Source organism: Ochotona princeps, chromosome 10, assembly GCF_030435755.1.
Source record: "Ochotona princeps isolate mOchPri1 chromosome 10, mOchPri1.hap1, whole genome shotgun sequence".
NCBI lineage: Eukaryota > Metazoa > Chordata > Mammalia > Lagomorpha > Ochotonidae > Ochotona > Ochotona princeps.
Genome location: NC_080841.1, coordinates 28,082,808 through 28,104,164, shown reverse-complemented (window position 1 = coordinate 28,104,164; position 21,357 = coordinate 28,082,808). Strand labels below are relative to the sequence as shown.

The following is a 21,357-nucleotide window of genomic DNA, read 5'->3' as shown; positions in this document are numbered from 1 at the left end:
AGTCGAGGCCTTATTAACAAGTCACACACAAATCCTTCACCTAAGAAAATATTCCTGAAAAACTATAAAGAATATTCTCAAAAGAAAACAACTCTTTCTCACTCTGTTACAAACAGTAGTAACATATAAGAGATTAGTGCTGTAATATTCAACTTTTGAATTTTTAAATTTATCTTGAATGTAAACTGGTCATATTTGGAAGGACAGATATTACATATTCCCAAGGACAAAAAAATCAAAATGTTACCAAGATGCCTTTTTAAAATTATTGCATTTCTTGATTTTTAACTTCTAAGGATAATACAGTGTTTTTGTTTATATTTAGAAATCCCAAAGGACTCAAAAACATTTAATAGTCATATTAATATGAAATTTTCACAAATGTTTTTAAAAATCGATTAACTGAAAATGATTACAAACAAATGTGTACTATGCCCTATTAGCAGACATACATTAGTTCAGAAGCAGGTGGGTTACTCTACTCCATCCATGAGAGGTAGGTAAGAATCAATAATGTCATTTTCTACCAATTGGAGGATAAAGAGAGACATCAGGGGAGGCTTAACAGTCACCAATGGCAGGCCCTTTGATAAACACCTGGAACCTTCATAAAACAATTTAATCTGTGTGTACATCACCTTCTATGGCACAATGCTAAGGACTGCATTCACCTCTTCCGGAAGCTCCTCCAGGGGAAAGGCCTTGTCTTAAATACTAAAAGTACTTCTTTAGCTCAAAAACAGAGCTCAGTGTATACTTATTGATTAAATAATAGCTGGAGTATGATGAATACTTTCAAAGCAATTAGAAGAAAATTAGGATGTGAGTAAAGATCTGGACACATAGACAGGTATAAGGGACAAAACCATCAAAGTGACTGAAAGAGCATTCAGACACAGAGCAAATGGTTTCATCCAGTACAACCACTTTCAGAAGGTCTAACAAGATTTGACTACACTATTGCTGCTTAGCTTTAAACTCTTCTGGGAGAGATTTGCAAACATGCTGGCTTCTGTACTATTCCTTGATGGCTTCTATAAAGCCATCTCACCTCTGCATAAAGCACACGATTCAAATAAGAAGGGAGCTTTACTATCCAAAATCCAGAAGAAAATACAAACAATGCATTTTCCCCACTTCTTGGCTAACACACACGCGCACACACACACACACACACACACACCGTATTTTGGTAATAAAGCAAGGGTCACCACATTCGTGAATAACAAGATTTTTTTGAGCGTCCCTCAATCTTCTATCAACTCAGCATTAAAATCAACTTTCACCAAACCCCTTCTCTTTTTTGTCTGACCTTCTTTAATCTCTCAAAATTCTGCCTCAATTATTTTAAAAACGTTCATGATGCAAATTATATTCCAATGCATGAGAGCTGCGGCCTTGATTATATTTACTATTTTAAATGAACCGACACCAAAGAAGACAAAAGCATACCCTGAAACATCTTCATAGGTCTTCTAAAAATTGTTTGCTAGAATTTCTACTCCCTTCATTATATTTAGGTTAAGTTTCTGTGCTCCCCTTCTCTCCAAGATTAAATCATGTTCAGGCACCCCCTCCATGTCATCTCCTGTCTCCCATCCCTTTTGTCTAAGAACGCCAAAGCATTTCATTATTTTATTTTACCAATCCTGTGAAGTCACTGGTATAGAGGGCAGTAGGGCTGACGAGTTAATCAGACTACTAGAGTTGCACTAAACAACAGACCCAAACTTCGTACCCCTGGAGCTCCTTAAAGCTAGCTGGAAAATCAGCTAAGAGCCTATTTTCTTTCAGGTCATTGGTGGGGGAATAGGGGTAAAACAAAAACAAAAACACACACACAAAAATCTTAGCCACAAAGGCAGGCGCGCGCGCGCACACACACACACACACAGACACACACACACAAATGCACGTTTCAGAAGATGGAAACACAACTGGACTTGCTCTTTTAGTTTACAAGAGTTTAAACACCAGGGGCATCTGCATCTTGATTAAAAAAAAAACAACTCCTGAGGGCAATTTGATCAGACACTGAAAATCCCTCCTTCAAAGAAATGCACCTTGTGACACTCCAAGAAGGAAGGGAGATATTTAAAGTAAAACCTGCCTGGAATCATCACCCCGGACTGGAGGAAGGGAATAAAAAGCAGTTGGCTTCAGGCGTCTTTTGAACATTTTGCAGTATAAGCCCTGATCCACAAGAAGCTACTGGTGAAATTCTACTCATCTCTGGCAAGCAGTCTCACAGCTGCACAAACTCGTACCCACACGCGCACATCCCTGCTTCCATTCCCGAGATTTTCTGCCCATGACCCAAAACGTGGACCAAATGTTACAAAAAGCAAAGTCATGGGGCAATGCAGGGGGGGTGGGGGGGGTTGCAAAGGACTGAAAGATCCAGAAAGGCACGGGTGTAGGGGTAGCTGGCTCGGGGGTTCTCATAAAGCAGGCATCCACTGGAGGGGGGGGGGCAGATACAGAATGCAGAGGTGGAAAGAAAGCAATCCCGGATGCCCACTCTGACACAGCCTTCCGTCTCCCTGCCCTCCATCACCCCATCCTCCCCCGCAGGACCACCTCCGGCCGAGAGGTCGCCACCGCCGCCAGTGCCCCTATCCTTATCGTAGAGGGGAACCAAGTGAAACGGAATTGCAATAAAGAACAGGGCTGAGCAGTGGGTCTCCAGGATGGAGACCCTGCCGCTGGTCGCCTCGCCAGGGGACCAGCGGCAGCCCAAGCGGGGGTAAAAGTGAGGCTGGAAGGAGGGTCTCGCCTCCAGCGCTGCCAGGGAAGGCTTCAGTTACTCACATTCTCCGTGTCCCGCTCGTTCACCGTCGGCAATGGCGTCCGGGCCGACATTTTGTGCGGACGGCCGGGGTCGGGCCGGGGTCCCACCGGCCGGGCTCGTGTGAGGGCCCCGGGGGCCAGAAGGAGAGAGTGCAGAGGCAAGCACAAGGCCAGAGCCCGGCCCGGGCGAGCGGCTCCCGCAGGCCGCGGGGCGGTGCAACAAGCGGGCCCGGCGGTGGAGAGGGGGAAGAGGACGCGGAGGAAGAGGAGGGGGAGCCGCTCCGCACGGCGCCGCCGCCGGGAGACGCGGGCCGGAGCCAGGGAGGGCTCCGGGCGAGAGCCGTAGCCCGGCACAAGCCGGGCGGCGAGGCCGGCAGGATGCGGCGCCGAGGGATGGGAGCCTGGGGTTGTGGGGGGCGGCGTCCGGGCCCCCGCTAAGCTCTCCGGGCCATAGCTGAAGGTGAACTCGGCGTCTCCAATCACTGCCCGGCTCGTCCCCACGAGCCCGGCTCAGCGGCCCTGACAGCGCCCCGCCTCAGGTGTGCGGCGCCGCCCGGCCCAGCCGCAGCCACGCGCCCCGGGCCCAGCAGCGACGGCGGCGCCCCGACTCCCGGCACCCGAGCCCCCGGCGCGCGCGCGTCCCTGAGGGGTCCGCTCAGTCCCCGCCGCCGCCGAGCCTCAGCCCGGAGGAGCGGCCGGAGCAGGCAACGCGCGCAGCGGCGGGCGAGGCACGCAGCGCCCAGAGGCACTTGGCGGCCGCCGCCGGGTGGGCGGGCGCCAGCCGAGGGGGCCACTCCATTCATTCCCTCATTAGGGATGCGGAGCCGCCTCCTCCTCCTCCCGCGCTCTCCGGGCTCCGCCTGTCCTTGTTTATTTTTGTTTCTCGCCCCACCCGCGGAGTTTATGGTCGTCTAAGAGCCTGTGGTGCTTAAAAAAAATTTTTTTTATTTATTCCTGTTTGGTTTTTGCCGGGTTGGGGTGCGAGAGAGCTGATGCAGACAAGTGCCCTCCCCCTTTTATTGTCCGTTTGATCGGGAAGCATCGAGTAGATACTACGCTAGATCCCACACTCCTGCGTACGGATCTCAGGACTTTCCCCATTCTAAAATGCTTCGCCTCCGCCCCCGTATCCCAGCTTTCTCAGTTGCTGAGCCGAGCCCCTCTTTAAGTCTCTTCCTTCGAGGAGCCGTAGGGTTCAGGGTCACCCTCATAGTTGTGCAAAGGGCAGAATAGCCGCAAAGCAGCGCCAGCAGCCTTGGGGGTGAGGCCGGAGAAGCCTTCGTGCCAGGACTGAGACTCCGACGACCTGGGCTCCTAGGGAATGGCACGGGCCACAGAGGGCTCTCCTCACCCTGCGGCACCAGTGAGTCCCAACACTCACCCTGGCTGATCGTCACTTCCTGGGACGCAAGGAAGTGTCACTTAGGCCAGCCATCTCCCATTTGGGCCCCGTCCTAGCCCTTCCAGGTGGCTTCTGCATCCTCCCACACACCTGCCACTCCTGATTACCTTCTGCAGACTGCGAATGTATACTGCATTGTTCAAGGCCCATTAGCCCTTTAAAAATCAATGCTGCTTTGTTTTTTTCCCTATCTTATTTGAGAGCTTATATTCTGCACACTCAGCCTCTAGGACAAAAACCTGACCATGTCTCTGTTGCTGCTCCTTTCCACTTCAAGGATGGGCTGCAAGATAAACATTAGACAGAAGCGGGCAGATCTTTTCCTTCCTCCCCTTTTCTCTTTTATTTCTTCTTTCGTTCCTTCCTCCCTCTCTCCCTTTCTCGCTAACCTTCCTTCCTTCTTCCCTTCTCTCTCTCTCCTCTTACAATGATGGGAAATTAATTTTCTCTCCTGAAGTCCATCCATTGAAGGAAGAGTGCGTGCAGCAGATGGTTTTTATCTTGACCCATTAAAGAGTGTTTCTGAAAAGTTAACACTTGACCCCAAGAACATGGGTCCAAAAGACCTAAAAATAGCAAACAAAAATCCTCTGAGAAAAAAATAAATTCTCACTTGGTGCATATTCACTCCGTGGTATTTATTTCTTTAAGCATTTTTTGTCTTACAAACATTTTGCAAGTTCACAAAGTAAATAAAAACCGCAAGACCCCTTTGGTGGTCATCGCAGCTCCATCAAGAGAATTCGGGCTTTGGAACTGCGCACTGCAGGCTGAATTAGGAGATGTAACTGGGAATGCCAAGCTCTTACGGGTCCTCTGCAAAGTTCCTGAATCGCTGAGATGGACCCAACATGCCAGGATAGAAGCTTGCACTTTTTTGATGAACCATAGCCACTGCCACCTGTGGCCACTGCTAAGGTAGTGTCATGGACCACAGCCATCACACAGCAGCGTGTGTCACAAAAGCCCTTGTACTAACCTGGGAATAAAGTTTCTGTGAAAGCGGGTTTAACCATGAAAATCTGAGTTTTTCCTTCAGCAGCTAGCTTGGCTTTTGCTCTTGCACATTATCTTGACCTAAGAGGCACGTGTGCATATATGTATATTTTACCAAATTCTGCTCAAGTGATTTATTTAAGGTCAACGATGCACCGGGTTAATAAAATACAGAAGATAACTGGAATGTGCAGCGCTGTTCAGTCTTGCACCAGTCACAAAGCCCACAGGTTAACCCCTGCCCCCATAAAATATAATGACTAATTGGAGACAGCTGAAGGGAGAGGTCAGGCTTCTGACCCAGTGGTTTCCATCCACTTGGATGTATATGCATTGAAAGTTTGGTGCAGCTAAGGCCCCATTTGGGACACCCACATCCCAAATGGAAGTGCCTGGGTTTGAGTCTTGACTGCTGCTGTGTCCAGACTCCTCCTGCTAATGTGCGCACCGGAGGCAGCTGCCGATGGTTCAAGAACCTGTTACCCATGTGGGAGACCAGGATTGAGTTCCGGGCTGCATTTCCAATCTGGCCCATTTCCATTTTGGGAAATAAATTAATGGCTTGTAGAGTTCTCTTCTTGTCTTTCATAGAGAGTCAAAATTTTCAAAAATTTAAAATAAAAGTATGACCATTTCTTTAGCCGCACTTGTGGGTCCATATTGCAATATACTGAATGTTAAGTAATAATAAGGAATATTTTCTAAGTCAACTTTTTCTTAAGGTTTATAGTAGTGCAATTATGTATAAATGAAATAATTATTGAATAACTCAGATTCATAATTCTGGCTAACAAAAGTTAGAAACAAGTCCAACCGTCCCAAAATAATGATTTTCAAATATTAATACCATCACCTTTAGGTTTGATATATAGCTAAAAGTAAATGGAAATATTGTAAAGTCAGACATGCAGAGAGGAGGAGAGACAGAGAGCAAGATGTTCCATCTGATGAGTCACTCCTCAAGTGGTCAAAATGGCTGGAGCTAAGCCAATCTGAAGCCAGGAGCCTGGAGCTTCTTCAGGTCTGCCATGCAGAAGCACAATCCCAAAGCTTTGAGCTGTCTTCGACTGCTTTCCCAGACCACAAGCAGGGAGCTGGAAGGGAAGTGGGGCTACTGGGATCCAAATCGGCGCTCATATGCAATCCCAACGCATGCAAGGCAAGGACTTTAGCCACTAGGCTACTGCACTGGACCTGAAAATGTGCTTTTAGTAGGATAAAAACACGTCATTGTGTTTTTAAAAGGAGTAATGGAGTGTGTACCCCGCTTGAACAAGCTTCCCCTTCCAACTTCCTGAGGCAGTATAGTGATGGAATCCAAACCATTCAGTCCTAGTCCTTAATCATGAACATGCTCATGAGCAAAATTTTCTTGTATCGCTAACTGACAAAGCAGTGTTTTAAGACTCAGTAATTTTCTTTAAGGTTGCTAATCAAATGTGACACATTCAAGTTAGAGGCTTCTAACTCAATATGATAGATAATGAAAGTTTCAAGAACTAGCTTTTGCTTTTCAAAGGAAAAATAAAAATCTACAGTGCTAAACCTACACAGAATTGCCACAAAAGAGCAGTACCTACCATCAGCCTGCTGGAAAACCACTCCCTACAACTACACAGCCCAGAAGGCACCCACTCCATGGATCTATTCAGTATTTGACATATAATTAACTATTTCTTTTGCCTCTTTTTAAATAACAAATTTAAAAAATGATTTTTGTCCATTATTGAAAATTGTTAAAATTATGCTTGAAAACCTTAAGGCTATGAATTCTCCATTTAACGTGTAAATCTAGATACAGACCAAGTATTTCTGATGAGAATTTGTCATTTGAATTGGGTTGTGCTATAATTAAAAAAATATTATTAAGGCTTCATAAAGGGGAAAAAAAGACCAAACTGTCCCACGAATATATTGATTATATATTAAAGCTAATAATTTGATGCATCGACCTAAATGAAATGTTTACTTAAATTAATTTCGACTGACTTTCCATTCTCAGATATGGATGCTGGAAATTCTAAACACACATTATATCTGCTGAACAGCAAGTTCTGGAAAAATCAAAGATCTTTATTTGAAGTGACAAATAATTCACTGTGTAATACCTTAGTACCAAATAAACATTGAGTGTCATTCCATCACATGCCAAATATTCTTTACTTAATAGAGAATATTCTTTACCTAATAGCTACCAGAATTTAGGATTTTATTAATCTCTTAAGAGAGCTGAGTGGTAAACATGTTAAATTCACACAAATGAGTGTTAACAGATTGCAGTCATTTGTAGACAAAGAACTTATCTAATGTGACAGATTTAGCACAGCTAATAGTGAACTCGTGAAACTGTACAATTCTGGTAGCACATGCTCTAAATAGTCTTGAGCAATTGATAACTATATATTGAGGGTATACAATATTGCATGTCCTACAAGGCTATTTATAGCATTTCATTTAACCACGCCAAAAAAAAAAAGAACAATAGGATAAACAGTTCTGTATGATAACAGAAATCTTACTTAATTGAAAAGAAACATGGTTAATATCCATCAGAAAAATCAGCTATTTTCTTAACTTGGTTTAGTTATGATTATAGTCCTGTAGTTAGCAAAGGAAACTTTTCTTGTACGTCAACATTTGCAACTTAAAATGTGAGATCACTGGGGTCCGGCGCAGTAGCCTGGCAGCTAATGTCCTTGCCTTGCATATACCTAGATCCCATATGGGCACCGGTTCTAATCCTGGCAGCCCCGCTTCCCATCCAGCTCCCTGCTTGTAGTTTGGAAAAGCAGTCAAGGATGGCCCAACGCCTTGGGACCCTGCACCTGCATGGGAGACCCAGAAGAGGCTCCAGGCTTCTGGCTTCAGATTGGCTCAGCTCCAGCCATTGTGTCACTTGGAGAATAAACCATCAGATGGAAGATCTTCTCTGTCTCTTCTCTGTATATCTGACTTTGCAATAAAAACAAAATAAATCTTTTCTAAAAATGTGAGATCACTGAAATGAACAAGTGCCTCAAGAGAAAAATGTGTTTTAAAAGTATATGAAGCTGCCTCCCTTTCATGTTGTGCACTGGTTTGTGGTCAGGAAAGAAGGAAACCTCCCTGTGATTCAATTACACTGAACTTCATAGCTGCCACTGTGTATGCAGAAATGTCAGCCCAGGAATCAGTCCAATGCTCTTTTTCAGTTGTTTCACTATGTGCTCTCCAGACACAGCCTTTGTTTTAGGGATGTTTAGTCCCCCTTTCCCTCATACACTTGGTTCAGCCATGTTGGACTGCTTGAAATCCCCCAGCACGTAACACTGCTTCACGCATCTGCTTTTCTGTCATCTGTTCTCTCTTCTTGGAATGTCTCTCTTGTTTCCGGTGAATTTTAAGGTCTTTGAAAACTTTTGGAAATGTCATGGACACCTACATTCCTCCACACACATGCAGAGGATTGGCTAATCCTTCCCTCTTGCACTGCCCATGTACCTGGGACAATCCCTCACCATTGCTGTGTATGCTCTGTGTACTGGCCTGATCCCCTAGCAGCACACAAGGAGTCATATCTCATTTCAGACGTTCTGCCCAGGACTTAGGAAAATGCCTAGCCATTAAGAGGTGGCAATTTCCAAAATGCCCTTAGTTGACTTATTCAGTACATTCTTTTGAATTTCAATGATTTGTGATCGAGGAGCTAAAAATATAGGAAAACAAATGCAGTTTGCAAATAGGGGCTGTGTGAGCTCACGTGGCGTAAAACAATCTTCTAAACAAATGTTATTGGTTGGATAGCAAAGTGACTCTGTGTCCTACAAGGCAGAAGCTTAACATATGCTGCTAATTTTATTGCCCTGTGACTTAAGCATTCATTTTTATCCATACACAGTCATTTCTGTCCAGTAATATTTCACAGAGCAGTTCTTCAATGAATAACTGCATAAAACAAAGAGTTCTGGCTACAAGCATTTGGTCAGAAGGAAACACTTCAAAAATAGGTCTAACGATTTTTTTTTAAACATAGTAATTTGATAAGGGAGTGCTAGAACCACTGGTGTTAGCAGATTAAGTTCAGAAATCATTCACCAGGAATTGTCTTTCAGCAGCCTGGGTGTCACACCAGCACTTGGCAATGAAAATTGGGTTAACAAGACAAAGTAGAAGATGCATGGGTTAGTTATTGGTGGTAAGTTCTATAGTAGTCTTTGACAATTTTCCAGAAATGCAGGTGAAAAGCAACATTCATAGCATCATCATTCAGCAAAGGGACAGTGTTTGTATACAGATCCTTAAATGATTAGGTCTGGATAAACTTAACATTATTATACTTTTGTCACACAGAAAGCAAAACAATCCATCCAAAGTTATAGTAGCCACCCTAAAGATAGGAGTTTGGTTATCTTCCAGCTTAGCATTTGTACTTCAAATTGAACATAATGTAATTTAATATCCCTTTAGAAGACTATGAAATTTGAATATTTAATTTCATGGATAACATATTGAATGATTTGTTCCCTTCTATTGCTATACTTCACTTTGTTAGCGTAAAAACATTAGTTTTGTAGTTTCCTTCTGTAAACTCAATTTATTCAAGCTTTCCCAATTGTTTTTTCTTTGTTAAATATTGCATCTCTTCCCTGATAAATTTCTTTAGGGGTTGTTATTCTTCTTTTTATTTGTGGAGTCTTTTAAAAAATAGTGAGCCGCACTAATGCCAGGAATTATTCTAAGTTTTTCAGAAAGAGCAGCAGACAAAAAGACAAAATCCCCACCTACATGAAGTTTATGTTTTGATAAGCACTTCCAGTGTCTAGATAGCTCAACATCAGAGAATTCCATAATACAAATAACATTTGGTAATGCACTGAGTATGTTTCTCTTTTACAAACACAAGTATTCAGGTTTGATTTAAAAATATAAAGAATTGCAGTATTTAGAACTTTTCTCCACATCAAGATAATTGCTTTCTCTCAATATTTTTGCCTTTCTCCAATAGGCTTTTTTATAAATGGCTTCAACTTGCTGCACAAATACCTAGGATGCTTTAAACCAAGATGAAGATCTTTCCTTGGCAGGTGACTTGTGTTTGACCTGCATTTTGTCATACTATCCCAGCTATGTTTTACTGACACCCTAACCATCCTTTCATCACTATGATCTGCTTTGTTGTCAATCACTTAGTTTTCTCCTTCTTATTTCCAGCAGCATAAGAAAAGTGATAGTTTAATAGTTCAACAAGAACCATATAGTACATAAGAATCTACATTGATGATAAACAGTCCTAGAATTTTTACGTGTCCATAATACAAAAAGTAAGCCCATTATTGCTCACTTTAATATATATTTTACTAGTATATTCCACTTTCCTTTCATTGTGATTGAAACAATGGCTTACAGGGAGGCACTGTAAGGATTCAGTTCATGCTGTGTCCCCTAGTAACTAGCATATGGCAGTTGCTCCATTAACTGTATGAGGAAAGAATGCTTTATTCAATGATTTGTTGGGATTTGAACATAGGTTTTCAGATCCCAGACTTCTTAAGAAGACCTTAGTGCATTGCCACTCATAGGTAAGAGACACAAATGAAGTCATTCAGTCTTTCCAAGCTGGCTGTCCATGGTCACCCAATGGACATTTACTGTCTATCAGTTAGGAATTCAATTACCATGGTTTCCCACTACTTGCCAGTACCTTCCTCTAAAACAACATTTTAAATTTCTAAGCTATATAAATATCACCTTTAAAGATTTATTTATTTATTTATTTATTTATTTATTTATTTATTTATTTATTATTTGAAAGACATAGAGATCTCCTATGTACTAGCTTGCTTGCTAATACTTCCAGTTGCCTGGCTCAAAGCCAGGATCCAGGATTTCAAACTGAGAGTCTTATCTGGGCAACAGGACCCCACTAGTCAGGTGCTACCTGCTGCTTCCTGGAGTGGCATCAACAGGAATCATCTGGAGTCAGCAGCAGACCTGGGAGACAAACCTAGGAACTCAGATGCAGGTACTTCGAGCAGTGCTCTAAATTAAAAGCTAATCAGACTGTCAAGGCTACAACCCAGGCTTACTTATATGTGAGAAATACATTTCCTTTGTAATATTTTAACCAATCTTTTGCTATGTAGTTATTTCACATCCATCTTAACACTAAACACAATCAACTGCATGCTACTGCCCCACCTACTATGGTTGCAGTTCTGTCCATATATTGCAATTAGTTTTAGAATAAAAATACCAAGACTTACAGTAACAACTGAGCTAAATCTTTAAAATGGTGCATCTGAAAAAGTGCCACTACATATTTAAGCCAATGAAGAGCTGTTACATCTTAAGAGCTCCTCTATTTCATATCCCACAGGCCCTGTGGCACCATCTTTGGTGTATTCTCAGTAGTGCAAAATCTTTCTCTTCTGAAAGATTCTTTTAATTGAAGAGTCATCCAGAAACAACTTTGATGACCACCGTGAGTGACTGAATTGGACAATCCCACATTTTATCAAACAACAGAAGCATAATAGTGAAAGCAATACTATCTTCTTGTAAGGAGCACATGAAATTATTTTTTTTAAGATTTATTTATTTTTATTGGAAAGGCAAATACACAGAGAGAAGGAGGGACAGAGAGAAAGATCTTCCATCTGTTGGTTCACTCCCCAAGTGTCCATAACAGCTGGAGCTAAGCTGATATGGAGTCAGGAGCTTCTTCCGGGTCTCCCACGCAGGTGCAGGGTCCCAAGGCTTTGGACCGCCCTCGACTGCTTTCCCAGGTCACAGGCAAGGAGCTGGATGGGAAGTGGCATATCCAGAATAAAAACACATATGGGACCTTGTTACATGCAATGTGAGGATTTAGCCACTAGGCTACCACTTGGTAGCCGGGGCCACTTGGAATTATTCTTTAAAGAAGCATTCCAAGCATTGTAAGATGAAAGCCTCTTTTCAAACATAAAACCTTGAAAAGTGACTAAGAGCAGTACTAATCACTGAATAATCATTTTTACACGTGGCTATATGGTTCATGCAGTTACAAAATATGCAGTCTTCAGGAAATGACGTGAAAGCTAAAGAAAGAAAAAATGTTGATTGCCAAGTATCCAAAGGGCACAAGAAGCAAAAAAAAAACAAAAAAAACAAACAAACAAAAAAAAGAGTCTCATACAGGATCATCATACACAATATTTTCATCATATACAATATTTTCATTTTCATTAAGAGCTGATGTTTACATTGGTTTTCTAAAGGCTTGTTTCATTATCTCTAATCATCTACATTACAAGTCATATGAACAGATGAGTATTTTAGTTCTTTTCTCAAAGAAGAAACCAAGGTTCAAAGTGAGAAATGATTTATCTAGTAGCATATATTTCATGGTAGATTCTTTTAGATATCCAATTCCCCCAATTCCAAATTCAGGCCTCTTTTCACTCCTGGTTTCGCTCCTGGATTGTTCACATGTATACACAGGCACCTGCAGAATAATCACTCATTTCACATCTGGCTCTCTGTTTACTCTTGCTAAAACCATTGTCAAGTTTCATAATATAAGAACATAAGTGCAAATCAGAGCATTGAGGGTATGATGCTAATAATTATCATGAACTTATTCTGCCATAAATATGAAATAAAATCTAGTCTGCCTCTGGGAAAACGATTCAGAATAAACTGTACTATGTGAAGTTTACCTGATGTTTTCATATGGGTGAAATCAGATTAGAATTAAAGCCCAAAGCAAATTAGAATCAGGACAAAAATAACAAAAAGATGTAACTGATATCCTAAGTGTTATATGTTGGGGATGGGGACAGGTACAAGGGGAAAGATTCTGAACCCAGAAATGAGGAGACATTTTGCCTGGTAAATGAATTGAAGAGCATTTGTGTCTTTTGGTGGCAATCAAATCGCTTAAGCAACGACCATGTGAGAAACGACTGTAAGCGAATTCAGTCAATGCACACCAAAGAATGACAGGTCAGGAGTGGGAGCTGTGGTGCAGTGTGTTTACCCATCAGCCCAAGTCATCAACCCACTTTTGCTTCCAATCCAGCTTCCTGCTATTGTGTCTTAGAAGGGAGTCAATAAAGGCCCAAATACTTGGGTTCCTGCCACTCAAGTAAGAGGCTTAGTGGAGTTCTCTCTGGCTTTAACCTGCTCCAGCCCCAACTATTACAGGCATTTAGAATGCAAACCAGCAAATGGAAGATTTCGCTCGTGCACTCTCTCTCTCTCTCTCCCTCTCTTTCTGACACTACCTTTCAAATAAAAATAAAACGAATCTTCTAAAAAGATTTATTTTTGAAAAGCAGAGAGATAAATTACACAAAATATTTATTTCAAAAAGCTTGCTTTCTTTTTGAAAAGCAGAGAGATAAATTAAATAAAATAATTATTTCAAAAAGCTTGTGGTGTTCCCAGGCTATAGCAGGGAACCGGAACTGTAGCAGCTGGAACATGAACCAGCACCCACAAGGGATGCTAGCACCACAGGACGAATCCAGACTACTGCAACATGTCAGCCCCAAAATAAATATGTTTTAAGAAAAGGAGTGATACAGGCTACCACATGACAAACATATGAAATTGGAGATCCCACTTATATTTGCATCACAGTTAAAGCTCATAGTAGTTCAAGGAGATGCCTAAGGCAAATTAGACCAACCCTCCAAAGATTTAGGAACCATCCAGGACTTGTTGACTTGTCAATAAGAAATAAGTTGATCCAGATGGGAATAATCTAATCACTCCTGCAGGCAGAGTGGCTTCACGGACATGGAATCTGTGTAGCCACACAGCAACCTACATACGTGTGGATCCTGAGTTTGAGTTGATGCTCTATTATCATCATTCTTTAAGTCTGAATAGTTTTTGAACAATGATTTCTAACCTAGAACCAATTTTTGTAGTCAGTCTTACCTGCAGAGTTGTTCTGAGGGACTAAGAGAATTCATACACATAAAATGCATAAAATGGTTTCAGGCACCATAACTAACTCTCAGTAATCTGTTACCTATTGTTATTGATGTTATTATTATCACCAGTAGTTATGTTCAAGGAATATGAGAAAGCACATGATCTCAGTCCATGCAAGTTTCACTGACCTCAGCCACCTGAACAAAGAGGATAGTTAGTGAAAGACAAGGTGTGTCCTAAATGCCAGCGTCAGTTTTAATGAAGAAGAAGCAGGGTGAACCATTTCCATTCATCAAACTTAACAGCAACAGCAACAAAAACAATAACCTGGAAGTAACCGCTCACATACTAAGCCTTGTACTAGAATCACACTCAAAAGTAGAAGGCATGCTCTGAGGTTCACAATTACCATCTTGTTCAGTATTCACAGAAATTGTAAGGGAGTTGCCCAAAGTCCCTGATGTCACTAGAGAGGATTGCTCCTGCTCTCGAAGAGCTCGCAATCTAGTTAAATCCAACTCTTAACCTCTCCATCATTCAGACCTGATCAGTATTTTTCTTCCTTCTTTCCCTGAACCATGTGGGGGGGGGAGGGGGAAGGGAGAGATAGAGACAGAGACAGAGATAGAGATAGAGATAGAGATAGAGATAGAGATAGAGATAGAGATAGAGACAGAGAGACAGAGAGACAGAGATAGAGATAGAGATAGAGAAGAATCAAAGCCAAGAAAAACTAGAATTAGGACAAAAAAACGGAAAGCTGTAACTGATAGCTAGGAGGTTATGTGTTGTGAATGCTAGTAAGAGTTGAGGGACTCTACATAGAAATGGGAAGAAATTTTGCCTGGTTGAGAAGTTGAGGGAGAACTTATGATCCAATTATGTGTTTTCTTTTAGTGGGAAGAGGTCAAATCGTTTAATAACCTATTATGTGAGAGATCACTGTAAGTGTATTCAGTCAGTTCATGTTTAAGAATGATGGGTCAGGTATGGCAGCTGACAGTTAAGCCACCAATTTAAATGCCAGTTCAAGTCCTACTACTCTGCTTCCAAACCAGCCTCCTATAATGTGCCTGGGAAGGCAGCAGATGATGGTTCAAGTCCTTAGATTCCTGCCACCCTCTGGGGGTTGTGGAAGAGATACAGAAAGAGAGAGGGAGAAACGGGAGTAGAAAGAGAGAGAACCAAAGCACTTAAGTGGCAAAAATAACTTCATAGAAATATAATATAAAATACATTAAGTCTTGGTAGAAACAGCTGAGTCACTTCCGTAAGATTACTTAGAAAATACTTTCTGGGGAAGCAGAGCTTTAAGCTGTCTTAAAAACACAAAAACAAAAAGGACAAATTGCAAGTAAAGTGAATCAGGAATTCTCTGAGGAGAATGTAGGGGGTAGTGGCACGAAGGCAAGAATAGGCAGGCTATGGACAGGAGATGACATGTAGCTTTGTCTGATTTGAACACAATTTTAAGCAGTCCAGAAGAATTATTCATGTGGAAATGTATTTAAGGCCTCAACTGTGTGTGCACACCATCCTTCCCCTAAAAGAGCCTCACTTCTGGCTGTGGAACCATTAGTGGCTACTGAGATGGCTTTCAGATAACACTGGGAACCAGCACTTGCTGTTTTAAATGCCTTAAGAATCTTCTCCCAGGGGGGTCGTTCAATTCTCCTTGTCTTTGGCCTGCTCTGAATTCTGGCAGTCTCATTCCTTTGGGTCTATAGAAACTAGTTTCCAAAAAAGAAAAAAAAAATCACAAACTTTCTATTTCCTTTAGAGTATAATCTTTATTTATAGTTGAAATGCATTGTTACGCATTTTTTAACATTCTTTCCCAACCCCCCAAAAAAACCCACAACTATTTATACAGAAAAAAAATATTTTTCAGTTCAACATGTTGCAACTTGTTTTAGTAAGATACTTTAATGCAATACTAAAGAAATATGTTTGCTTTGCTTTGCTGTCTGTTATTATTTTATAAACCATTTATTTGCAATACTAAGACCTCTAGACAATAAACTAACATAGTCCTGACTTTCCTGGCATCTCTTTTGGGGAGGAAATGGAGTCTGAGTGTTAACCCATTCCAGATGATTGAATGATGGGAATTCTGTATCTGGTTCCTAGTGTCCACTTGATCATGTTCCTTCCCTGTGCCTCAGTTTCTTTATCTATTAAATTGAGACAGCCATTCTAACTTGGTTTGGGGTCAAAAACTGTTGAAAGCCAAAAAGTTTAGAGCTTTGGTTCTCACCTGGGCAGTGAGTTAGAATTCAGTTTCCTAGGTTTTTCTCACAGAGCCTGCTAATTAAAAATCAAGTATACAACCTCCTTGGGTTAATGTGATGTAGGTAGATTGTATGCACACTGCCATAGACATGAAACAACAGGTTTGGAAGTTGCACCCATTGAAACCACAGGCTTGGAAGTTGCACAGCCTGGGATTGTAGGACCAATTAAGGTGCAGTTAGGATCTTGGAAAATTACTCTGTTAGCCTTATTTTCATTGTCTGTGAAATGGCATTGAGTATCCTGTCACACAGAATAACTGTAAACATTACAGGAAGTAATTCATGTTCAGGGCCAGTTACATAACATACAGGGCCCCATGACAAAACGTTAGGCCCTTGTTAAAAAATTATTTATCATTTCAAGATAGCAATAGCAGAGCACATAACCAAGCTCAAGGCCTTTTTCTGAGCCTAGTGTCTTGTGCAACTGCAATGGTATACACTCAAAAAAACCCAGAGTGAAAAGGTTCTAATTTAGTACTTAACACAAGGTGCTCAGAAAAGGGGTAGTTGTATCTAACTATTGCATATATGAGAATATGAGGCAATTTGTGCAAAAACGTTTTAAATAAAAGCACTCAACCATACACAGGCTTAAGTGCTATTGGCTGGGTTTAAACTGGCAAACAAGTTAATCTGACTGTTCTGAGCTTTCTTAGTTGGGATCAGGGAGGCTTTGTTTTATTGTTTGATCATTGAAAAAAGATGAACCATCGGGCAAGCACCACTACTGAGCTGCATGTCTATGACCTGCCACTCACACCCATGCCTTCCTCTGTTGGTCAGAATTGGCCTAGCCACCACTTAGGTGTGAGGTGAGAGCAACCTCCTGCTTCCTCCCCTCTCTTAAAGCCTCCCACGAACCTCTCAGCAGTCTTCTAAACGCCACTTGCTTTTGTCAATCAGTAAAATCACTTTCAAGATGTAACAACAATTCTCAGAATGCCACATGAAGTGGAAATCAAGTATTATTAACATTACTTCAAAAATAAGGATAAAAAAAAAAAAACAACAACATGTAGGAAAACTTGCTTCACAATCTCTGGGCGACTTATCTGCCTGCTTTAATTGTTACTCCCACCTGTCCTCAACCCCCCAAGTTATTTCCCATCAAAGCCACTCATTGATAATCTACTTGCAATGAAATAAAAGTACATTTCTACATTAACCTCAGATAGGTTCAAAAACAAATTTTGCATCTTTGTCTCCCACAATGGCTTGCTTCTTACCATTATTTTGTTAGTGAATTCCAGACTAAGACCTGGGAACCTTTTGTAGTTCACTATGCAGACATCAGCATTGTAATTATTGTGTGCTTCTCTAGTGCCCATATGGATTCAAGCGCTCAGAGGGCAGGAGCCGTGAGTCATTCTTTCACAGATGCGGTCTCAGCAGCTCAACTTGACTTTCATTTGCTTGGTGATAAGAAAAGGAGGGAGCTGGCTGTAGGTCCTTAGCATGTCTTGGTTTCAACTGAAATTTCCACCTTTTAGTTGTTGCATATTTCATATTTAGGTTGCCAAGTGTAGCTCCAGTGCCTGGCAGCATTAGTGTCAATGAATAGAATACCTACTCGATATTAATTTGATTGGGTATCAAGGTAACACTTCGTTTAGAAGTGCTCAAATTAAAGTATTTTAAATCATTCTTCTGTGACCTGTTTGATGCCTTAATAATTGGGACTATTTCTCTGGTACATAAATCAACCAACAAGCATAAGAGTAACACAACAATTAATTGAATGTGCTGGATCAGATTCTGACACTCTATTACAGGCATTAATCTTGATTCCAGGCATCTTTAAGTGGAATTGAGGATATTGTCTATAAAATCTATAAAATCAGAAACAAATTAAAATCTATTCATGCTATATAACTGCTGGTAAATCTCAGAAATAGATATAACATCATGATTAAAGGGGTAAGTGAAAAAGTCTTTGTGGAAGTAGGCCTTGACTTTGAAGGATAACAGGGATTTGAAAGGACACAAGGGAGTTAGGAGAAGACGGGTGGGGTGAACAATGGGTTGAAAATGAGGTAAGTTTATAGCATGTGTGAGAGATTACAAAGGAAATCAGCTTTCCTAAGGATAGGAATTTATATCTGGGATAACAGGTGTCTGAATTCGTCGATGTATATAATTTAGAACATTCATCAGGAATAATAAAAGGACATTGCATGAAAGTAATTACACATATCCCAATTTACAAAAAGTCTGACTTAAGACTTTTTGATATAGACATGATGTGAAAGTGACATATTTAGTGTAAATGGTACTTAAGAATTAGAATTTTGATCTTTTCCCTAGATAGTGACACATGATATTATCCTCCGTCATGGAGCTGGACCACAGCCTCCAGTCAGCATGGAATCATGAGGGGCAACAACCAGTACTCTAAAGTGTGCTGTGACATGGGGTTGATCAGATGTGATGGGTTTATAGGAATGTATCCTCGTCACAACTCAAGAAGCATTTGTGTTATTTTCAAAACAACTACAGGAAGAGTTTTGGCATATGGATGTGTCGTCGGTGCATGGAATGATTTGGGAGGATGAGGACTATGCAGCTGCGGTGAGTGGAGGGTCTGTGTAATACATATGAGGTTATTGGAAGGAAGACAACTCTGAAGGCATCAAAGTGAAAGGGAAAGAAAGAGAAAGGAATCTGGGAATTGCTGAAGAGACTTAATTTGATCCGCCAAGATTCACTGCTGCCTGCTAATCGCTAGAACTTCTGGTATGTCTGGGGAAGTCAATGACAAATCCGACACACATAGCCCTGATTGCAGAACTTTGTTTTCCAGCAAGCAGGGCAGGAAATTAAAGAAGTGAACATAAAACAGAGATTCTGATACGAAAAGTGGGAAGTATTCTCCATGGGCACATACAGAATGATTTGCAACCCTATTGCGATAAAAGCAAGAAAGAAGAGTCAAGAAAATTATCTAAATAAACTGACTTCTGATATAAGAATAAAGCAAAGGATTTTGGTCATGCAATAAAATGGAAAAGCCCAATACACACAAAAAACATACATTCGAAACAATCCTCAATCTTCAAATCTTTTCTCCTTGACCAATGACAAAGTCTTAAGTTAAGCCTTCCTTGCAGAGTTTAAAATAATGGAACCAAATTGGGTTTGTATTGCTGCTCTTCTTTCTTTTTTTCCTTCTAGAAATATATGGCCTAAAGTACAGAAGGAATGTGTTAAGATCATTGCTTTACGGAGTTGCTGGCTGAAACAAGAGCAGGGTACACTTCAAAACATGTGTGAAGACACTTTGGAGAGCAATACATGAGTCTTTTTTATATTAGTGGTCATACCCCATTATCTGCTTAAGCCCAGACACCAGAGTAACTTCTTCACTTACAAGGATTCTCTCAGTAAGGAAGAAAGGAGGATGATGGATACACCATCCTGTGCATTTTACTCACAGGTAGAAAAATGTGAAACAACATTATGGACTGCTGGGACTGACGATGGCTTCCACTTTTAACAAAAGGAGTACAGGATGAGAAGCAGATTTAGGAGAAGGTAACAGTTCAGCTATTAAAACAATGACCCTGAGGTTCCTCTGGGATATCCAGATAAAGTTATCTAATTTACAGATTAATCTGCAGCTTGTAAAAGAGATCAGGATACCCACCCTTGAAATCGAATACTTTCTGTAAAAAGAAAAAAATATATATCTGAAGCAAGTGTTGGAAAACGTTAATATCCATTAAACTTCATTAGTAGTGAAGTAAGGTTTGAATCACCAGCGGAACTGACTCCTTGAGCTAATATTTTGCAGAATGAACTTCTTATTAAATGAAATTTTCAAACACGAAGAAATGTTAAAGAAACTACTCAACAAACACACCTGGAAACTGACTGCAGCCCAGGGACTTTGAATCAATTTACTGAGAAACCACAAAGGCCAGCAGAACAGACAGGGAAAAAAATCCATTCAGTGTCTCTACTACATCTTGCCCCACCCTCTTATCCTCATTTCCTTGCTCCTTCTCTTTCTGATTTTGTCATGTGCTTGTCTCTATCATACCTTCCCTTCTTTCCAGGCTGTCCAGTGTAGACCTTACAAAATGTTAACTTTCCCCTGTACCTGAATAAACTTCCTTCCAACTTCCTCTGTATCATTCCAGCTTTCAATAGTCCCAGATGGTGCCTGGGTAAATGATGTTAGCAGATCTCATTAAAAATCACATACCTGCGTCTCCCGTCTTTCTCCTATAGGAGAATCCAGCAAACAACAATTCTCCCGCTTTGCAGAAGCTGCACTCCACAGCAACTAAGCATCCTTCTGCTGCTCTCTTGCTGTGCTCTCCATATTCAACCACTCTCACCATTCTGCTAACCTCCCACTTTCACCATTAGCTCCAAATCTGCATTGAAGTCATTCACTGTGGTCATAAGAAATCAAACATATGATCTACCTCAAATCCCTCAAAATAGGAAAGCCTTGAGATTTACTCCATCAAAGCCATGAGATTGTAATCCACCTTAGAAGCGAACAGTGTGGGGCCCGGCGGCATGGTCTAGCAGCTAAAAGTCCTCACCTTGAACGCGCCAGGATCCCATATGGGCGCCAGTTCTAGTCCCAGAAGCTCCACTTCCCATCCAGCTCCCTGCTAGTGGCCTGGGAAAGCAGTAAAGGACGGCCCAAAGCCTTCTGACCCTGCACCCATGTGGGAGACCCGGAAGAGGTTCCTGGTTCCCGGTTTCGGATCGGCATAGCACCGGCCAAGCGGTCACTTGGGGAGTGAATCATTGGATGGAAGATCTTCCTCTCTGTTTCTCCTCCTCTGTGTACATCTGACTTTGTAATAAAAATAAATAAATCTTTAAAAAAAGAAAGGAACAGTGTGGCCTAAGAAATAATTTCTCAATTTGAACTTCTGTATTTCAGGGATTGCCCTGTTCAATTTTTTTTAAGATTTATTTTTTTTTGTTACAAAGTCAGATATACAGAGA

General features: G+C 41.3%; 1 protein-coding gene across 4 annotated transcripts in view; it reads right to left on the bottom strand.

Moving 5' to 3' along the window:
• Positions 1 to 3,443, bottom strand: part of MARK1 (microtubule affinity regulating kinase 1) — a 118,822-nt gene extending 115,379 nt beyond the window's left edge. For 2 of the 4 annotated variants that reach the window (XM_004578626.3, XM_004578627.3), the window contains exon 1: positions 2,812 to 3,440. In XM_004578626.3, the coding sequence (XP_004578683.2) occupies positions 2,812 to 2,862 (51 nt within the window). In that variant the 5' untranslated portion in view covers positions 2,863 to 3,440. Of the gene's footprint in view, positions 1 to 2,811 lie in introns of all 4 variants that reach the window. The other 2 variants (XM_058669195.1, XM_004578625.3) reach the window with 2 other exon arrangements.
• Between the last annotated feature and the right edge of the window lie 17,914 nt (positions 3,444 to 21,357).